Source organism: Phyllobates terribilis, unplaced genomic scaffold (genome assembly GCF_046119375.1).
Source record: "Phyllobates terribilis strain yellow unplaced genomic scaffold, ASM4611937v1 Scaffold_4__5_contigs__length_816908805, whole genome shotgun sequence".
NCBI classification, from domain to species: Eukaryota; Metazoa; Chordata; class Amphibia; order Anura; family Dendrobatidae; genus Phyllobates; species Phyllobates terribilis.
The window spans coordinates 811308689-811316400 of NW_027362764.1; the positions used below are offsets into that span (position 1 = coordinate 811308689).

General features: G+C 47.9%; 1 protein-coding gene across 1 annotated transcript in view; it reads right to left on the bottom strand.

Annotated features, from left to right (window-relative positions):
- LOC141266137 (fucolectin-like) overlaps positions 1-6978 on the bottom strand; it is a 39061-nt gene extending 32083 nt beyond the window's left edge. Inside the window, exons 1-2 of the mRNA XM_073680101.1 lie at positions 6855-6978; positions 2617-2708 (exon numbers count right to left, since the gene is read on the bottom strand). Of these exons, the coding sequence (XP_073536202.1) occupies positions 2617-2698 (82 nt within the window). The 5' untranslated portion in view covers positions 2699-2708; positions 6855-6978. The remainder of the gene's footprint in view (positions 1-2616; positions 2709-6854) is intronic.
- Between the last annotated feature and the right edge of the window lie 734 nt (positions 6979-7712).

The window sequence follows — 7712 nt, forward strand, 5'->3', positions numbered from 1 at the left end:
TATGTGAGCACGGTGGAGAGAGCAACGCAGTATGTGAGCACGGGGGAGAGAGCAGCGCAGTATGTGAGCACGGTGGAGAGCAGCGCAGTATGTGAGCACGGTGGAGAGCAGCGCAGTATGTGAGCACGGGGGAGAGAGCAGCGCAGTATGTGAGCACGGTGGAGAGAGCAACGCAGTATGTGAGCACGGGGGAGAGAGCAGCGCAGTATGTGAGCACGGTGGAGAGCAGCGCAGTATGTGAGCACGGTGGAGAGCAGCGCAGTATGTGAGCACGGGGGAGAGAGCAGCGCAGTATGTGAGCACGGTGGAGAGCAGCGCAGTATGTGAGCACGGTGGAGAGCAGCGCAGTATGTGAGCATGGGGGAGAGAGCAGCGCAGTATGTGAGCACGGTGGAGAGAGCAGCGCAGTATGTGAGCACGGGGGAGAGAGCAGCGCAGTATTTGAGCACGGGGGAGAGAGCAGCGCAGTATGTGAGCACGGTGGAGAGCAGCGCAGTATGTGAGCACGGTGGAGAGCAGTGCAGTATGTGAGCACGGTGGAAAGCAGCGCAGTATGTGAGCACGGGGGAGAGAGCAGCGCAGTATGTGAGCACGGTGGAGAGAGCAGCGCAGTATGTGAGCACGGTGGAGAGCAGTGCAGTATGTGATCACGGGGGAGAGAGCAGCGCAGTATGTGAGCACGGTGGAGAGCAGCGCAGTATGTGAGCACGGTGGAGAGCAGCGCAGTATGTGAGCATGGGGGAGAGAGCAGCGCAGTATGTGAGCACGGTGGAGAGAGCAGCGCAGTATGTGAGCACGGTGGAGAGAGCAGCGCAGTATTTGAGCACGGGGGAGAGAGCAGCGCAGTATGTGAGCACGGTGGAGAGCAGCGCAGTATGTGAGCACGGTGGAGAGCAGTGCAGTATGTGAGCACGGTGGAAAGCAGCGCAGTATGTGAGCACGGGGGAGAGAGCAGCGCAGTATGTGAGCACGGTGGAGAGAGCAGTGCAGTATGTGAGCACGGTGGAGAGCAGTGCAGTATGTGAGCACGGTGGAGAGAGCAGCGCAGTATGTGAGCACGGTGGAGAGCAGTGCAGTATGTGAGCACGGTGGAGAGCAGCGCAGTATGTGAGCACGGGGGAGAGAGCAGTGCAGTATGTGAGCACGGTGGAGAGCAGTGCAGTATGTGAGCACAGTGGAGAGCAGTGCAGTATGTGAGCACGGTGGAGAGCAGCGCAGTATGTGAGCACGGGGGAGAGAGCAGCGCACTATGTGAGCACGGGGGAGAGAGCAGCGCAGTATGTGAGCACGGTGGAGAGCAGCGCAGTATGTGAGCACGGTGGAGAGAGCAGCGCAGTATGTGAGCACGGTGGAGAGAGCAGCGCAGTATGTGAGCACGGTGGAGAGAGCAGCGCAGTATGTGAGCACGGTGGAGAGAGCAGCGCAGTATGTGAGCACGGTGGAGAGAGCAGCGCAGTATGTGAGCACGGTGGAGAGAGCAGCGCAGTATGTGAGCACGGTGGAGAGAGCAGCGCAGTATGTGAGCACGGTGGAGAGAGCAGCGCAGTATGTGAGCACGGTGGAGAGAGCAGCGCAGTATGTGAGCACGGTGGAGAGAGCAGCGCAGTATGTGAGCACGGTGGAGAGAGCAGCGCAGTATGTGAGCACGGTGGAGAGAGCAGCGCAGTATGTGAGCACGGTGGAGAGAGCAGCGCAGTATGTGAGCACGGTGGAGAGAGCAGCGCAGTATGTGAGCACGGTGGAGAGAGCAGCGCAGTATGTGAGCACGGGGGAGAGCAGCGCAGTATGTGAGCACGGTGGAGAGAGCAGCGCAGTATGTGAGCACGGTGGAGAGAGCAGCGCAGTATGTGAGCACGGTGGAGAGCAGCGCAGTATGTGAGCACGGGGGAGAGCAGCGCAGTATGTGAGCACGGGGGAGAGAGCAGCGCAGTATGTGAGCGTGGAGGAGAGAGCAGCGCAGTATGTGAGCGCAGGGAGAGATCAATGCAGTATGTGAGCACGGTGGAGAGAGCAACGCATTATGTGAGCACGGGAGAGAGAGCAGCACAGTATGTGAGCGTGGGGGAGAGAGCAGCGCAGTATGTGAGCGTGGGGGAGAGAGCAGCGCAGTATGTGAGCGCAGGGAGAGATCAATGCAGTATGTGAGCACGGTGGAGAGAGCAGCACAGTATGTGAGCACGGTGGAGAGAGCAGCACAGTATGTGAGCACGGTGGAGAGAGCAACGCATTATGTGAGCACGGTGGAGAGAGCAACGCATTATGTGAGCGCGGGAGAGAGAGCAGCGCAGTATGTGAATGCATGCCATAGGCTGTGAGAAAGAGAACTATGATATGCCTTGGACTTACATAGTCCCCACCCTGGATTTGCCCCCATCCATCATCACAACTTATTAATTACTGTACACGTGCTTTGGTCCTTTCTGCCAATAAAGCTTCTTTGAATTGAATTGAATAATAGATAGATAGATGATAGATTATAGACAGATAATTAGATAGATAATAGATAGATGACTACAATAGCCAGATAGATGGGCAGGGTTATATACCATATTACATATTGATTGCATTGTTTCTACACTCATGTGCCCTCAGTGTGCCCAGGGTGCAGCTCATTACCTTTTTCCACACAGTAAGAGTTCACCTGTGCAGCGCCGAGCGCTCCCAGAAGGAGCAGAGAGGCCAGGACGTGTCCCATCATATCCACAAACCTGTCAAGTATGAGCGAAGCATGAGTGAGGAGTCAGATTTTTAGGTCTTTCTTAAGATGTTAAAGTCAGTGAGATTAGAAGAGGTAGGAATCGTAGGGCTGGTGACAGCGGGGTACATGTCAGCAGAACTCGGTATGCTAGTTAGTATGTATGTAGTATGTTAGTATGTATGTAGTGTAGTTAGTAGTATGAGGGAGCTGGGGCTCATAAGGGCAGGGTCCTCCTCCCTCTGTACCCGTCTATCATTGTTAGTTCTTTACTGTAAGTGATATCTGTATCTGGTATGTAACCCCTTCTCATGTACAACACCATGGAATCAATGGCGCTATATAAATAATAATAATATACAATGTATCTGTAGAATGTAAGCCCACAGGGGCAGGGTCCTCCTCCCTCTGTACCCGTCTATCATTGTTAGTTCTTTACTGTAAGTGATATCTGTATCTGGTATGTAACCCCTTCTCATGTACAGTACCATGGAATCAATGGCGCTATATAAATAATAATAATATACAATGTATCTGTAGAATGTAAGCCCACAGGGGCAGGGTCCTCCTCCCTCTGTACCCGTCTATCATTGTTAGTTCTTTACTGTAAGTGATATCTGTATCTGGTATGTAACCCCTTCTCATGTACAGTACCATGGAATCAATGGCGCTATATAAATAATAATAATATACAATGTATCTGTAGAATGTAAGCCCCCAGGGGCAGGGTCCTCCTCCCTCTGTACCCGTCTATCAGTGTTAGTTCTTTACTGTAAGTGATATCTGTATCTGGTATGTAACCCCTTCTCATATACAGCACCATGGAATCAATGGCGCTATATAAATAATAATAATAATATACAATGTATCTGTAGAATGTAAGCCCCCAGGGGCAGGGTCCTCCTCCCTCTGTACCCGTCTATCATTGTTAGTTACTGTAAGTGATATCTGTATCTGGTATGTAACCTCTTCTCATATACAGCACCATGGAATCAATGGCGCTATATAAATAATAATAATAATATACAATGTATCTGTAGAATGTAAGCCCCCAGGGGCCGGGTCCTCCTCCCTCTGTACCCGTCTATCATTGTTAGTCATTTACTGTAAGTGATATCTGTATCTGGTATGTCACCCCTTCTCATGTACAGCACCATGGAATCAATGGCGCTATATAAATAATAATAATATACAATGTATCTGTAGAATGTAAGCCCGCAGGGGCAGGGCCCTCCTCCCTCTGTACCCATCTATCATTGTTAGTTACTGTAAGTGATATCTGTATCTGGTATGTAACCCCTTCTCATGTACAGCACCATGGAATCAATGGCGCTATATAAATAATAATAATATACAATGTATCTGTAGAATGTAAGCCCGCAGGGGCAGGGCCCTCCTCCCTCTGTACCCGTCTATCATTGTTAGTTACTGTAAGTGATATCTGTATCTGGTATGTAACCCCTTCTCATGTACAGCACCATGGAATCAATGGCGCTATATAAATAATAATAATATACAATGTATCTGTAGAATGTAAGCCCGCAGGGGCAGGGTCCTCCTCCCTCTGTACCCGTCTATCATTGTTAGTTACTGTAAGTGATATCTGTATCTGGTATGTAACCCCTTCTCATGTACAGCACCATGGAATCAATGGCGCTATATAAATAATAATAATATACAATGTATCTGTAGAATGTAAGCCCGCAGGGGCAGGGCCCTCCTCCCTCTGTACCCGTCTATCATTGTTAGTTACTGTAAGTGATATCTGTATCTGGTATGTAACCCCTTCTCATGTACAGCACCATGGAATCAATGGTGCTATATAAATAATAATAATATACAATGTATCTGTAGAATGTAAGCCCGCAGGGGCAGGGTCCTCCTCCCTCTGTACCCGTCTATCATTGTTAGTTCTTTACTGTAAGTGATATCTGTATCTGGTATGTAACCTCTTCTCATGTACAGTACCATGGAATATACTTGGGATTTGGAGGCTGAGTTCTTATAAGGTTTCTACAGTTAATATTACAGTTTATGGAGTTAGGACACATAAGATTAGGAGTAGAGACTTAAAAGTTCAGGATTCATACCAGATAGTTAGTGTCCGGTGCTAAACACCAAATACAGACGTCTCCCAGAAGTCCGTTGCAATGTTTGGAGTACGGGGGGCAGTCCGTTGCAATGTTTGGAGTTCGGGGGGCAGTCCATTGCAATGTTTGGAGTTCGGGGGGCAGTCTGTTGCAATGTTTGTTGTTCGGGGGGCAGTCTGTTGCAATGTTTGGAGTTCGGGGGGTAGTCCGTTGCAATGTTTGGAGTTCGGCGGGCAGTCCGTTGCAATGTTTGGAGTTCGGGGGGTAGTCCGTTGCAATGTTTGGAGTTCGGGGGGTAGTCCGTTGCAATGTTTGGAGTTCAGGGGGTAGTCTGTTGCAATGTTTGGAGTTCGGCGGGCAGTCCGTTGCAATGTTTGGAGTTTAGGGGGTAGTCCGTTGCAATGTTTGGAGTTCGGGGGGTAGTCCGTTGCAATGTTTGGAGTTCGGGGGGTAGTCTGTTGCAATGTTTGGAGTTTGGGGGTAGTCCGTTGCAATGTTTGGAGTTCGGGGGGCAGTCCGTTGCAATGTTTGGAGTTCGGCGGGCAGTCCGTTGCAATGGTTGGAGTTTGGGGGGTAGTCCGTTACAATGTTTGGAGTTCGGCGGGCAGTCCGTTGCAATGTTTGGAGTTTGGGGGGCAGTCCGTTGCAATGTTTGGAGTTCGGCGGGCAGTCCGTTGCAATGTTTGGAGTTTAGGGGGTAGTCCGTTGCAATGTTTGGAGTTCGGGGGGTAGTCCGTTGCAATGTTTAGAGTTTGGGGGGTAGTCCGTTGCAATGTTTAGAGTTCGGGGGGTAGTCCGTTGCAATGTTTAGAGTTCGGGGGGTAGTCCGTTGCAATGTTTGGAGTTCGGGGGGTAGTCTGTTGCAATGTTTGGAGTTTGGGGGGTAGTCTGTTGCAATGTTTGGAGTTTGGGGGGTAGTCTGTTGCAATGTTTGGAGTTCGGGGGGTAGTCTGTTGCAATGTTTGGAGTTCAGGGGGTAGTCTGTTGCAATGTTTGGAGTTGGGGGGTAGTCTGTTGCAATGTTTGGAGTTCGGGGGGTAGTCTGTTGCAATGTTTGGAGTTCGGGGGGTAGTCTGTTGCAATGTTTGGAGTTCGGGGGGTAGTCCGTTGCAATGTTTGGAGTTTGGCGGGCAGTCCGTTGCAATGTTTGGAGTTCGGCGGGCAGTCCGTTGCAATGTTTGGAGTTCGGGGGGTAGTCTGTTGCAATGTTTGGAGTTCGGGGGGTAGTCTGTTGCAATGTTTGGAGTTCGGGGGGCAGTCTGTTGCAATGTTTGGAGTTCGGGGGGCAGTCTTTTGCAGAGAGAGAGAGAGATTTTTTTCCAGATCCAAAGTTCGGGCCTCCATTGTTTTAAATGTGGTTTGGGTTTTGGATGAAAACTTCCATAGGTCCGTCAATGCTTAGCTAGGCGGTTAGAGTATATAGGGTAAAGAATTTTTAGGCTAGCAGGATTAGGGTTAGGGTTTATAAGGTTGTAGCAATAAAATAAATAAGGCTAGGGTTAGTAAATTGGGTTTATGAAGATTAGATTAGCAAGGTTAGGGTAATTAGGTATAGAGCACATACAATAAGAAAGGGTCGGAGTAGTAATTTTAGGATTATTAGGGACAGGGTTTATAAATGAAATAAATTAAGTTGTGTGGTTAGTAACATTAGGGTTATTGTTCAAAATGTTTTTATTGAAAGTTTTTCAAATATTATGGGGTTATTAAGGTGGGGATTATAAGGTAAATTGGTGAAAGGTTTAATAAGGTTAGGTTAAGGTTAGAACAGAAGATTAGGATTTTTGGGCTAGGGATTTTAACGTAAATGGAGAGATAGTAAGATTAGGGACTATAATACAAGTAGAGTTAGTAAATTTTGGTTAGTAGGAATAGGGATTACATGTTAGCAAGGGTACGGGTACATTTAGTACCATTAGGATTATTGGATTATGGATTGTAAGGTAGGTCGGGTTATTAGGGACTGTGATATAAGTAGTGGTGGGTTTAGGGCTGATGTAGGTATAAATAGGGTTAGGGGTAGAAAGATTAGAGTTCAGAGCAGTAATTATTCTATGAAGAGAACCCACCTGCGTCCTGTCGGGGGTCAGCTCTGATACTTCTGTATCCTTTCCCAATACTTAGATATATATATATATATGTCTTGTAGGCCGCACCCAATGTCCTCACTGTTTACTGTGCAGGTTTCTCACAGAGGTCACTGCGCGGCTCCAGGCTCCAGCCCTGTTCTGGCCACTTGAATTCTCCCCACTAATCCACATGCGGTAATGCTGCATTACAGCCATTGTGTAGCCACACAAATGAAGTGACAAGTGTGATAAATTCTCCTTCCATGCTGCCAAGTACAACAGATCTTCATCCAGAGCCTTCCATTGAACCTGTTCTCACACGTACGACATCTGACCTGTTATTAGCACACGTGTAATAATGCAGCTTCTGTATGACAGGACAGGATCACATACACTGCCTGCACAATTATTAGACAATTTGTATTTCTCATGATTCATTTTATTACTGGACAACTCCATTGCTGTCGGTCAATCCAAAAGGTTTAAGAAGAAAGCCTAACAGGCCAAAATGAATAATTCGGGTGGGTCAGACGCACAACAATCCTAAACAAGAACAACCCCCAGGCTTTAAAGTAATTAAAATGACAGTATTTTTTATTAAGTTAACATGTAACAATTACAATCAAAGACATAACAACACAAATGCACGGGGATAGCAATTCATGATTGAGCGATACAGAAGCTGTATGATATAAGACTTCCATAGTACAGTCAATTCAGATCATCACATTCTGCAAGGTACATGATTCCAAACAGTAACCGGTAATCATATACATCGATATAACCCTCAACAGATAAATATGTCAGTATAGGAATCAATATATAATAATCCAAGACACCATGTAAGGTGGTGGGGAA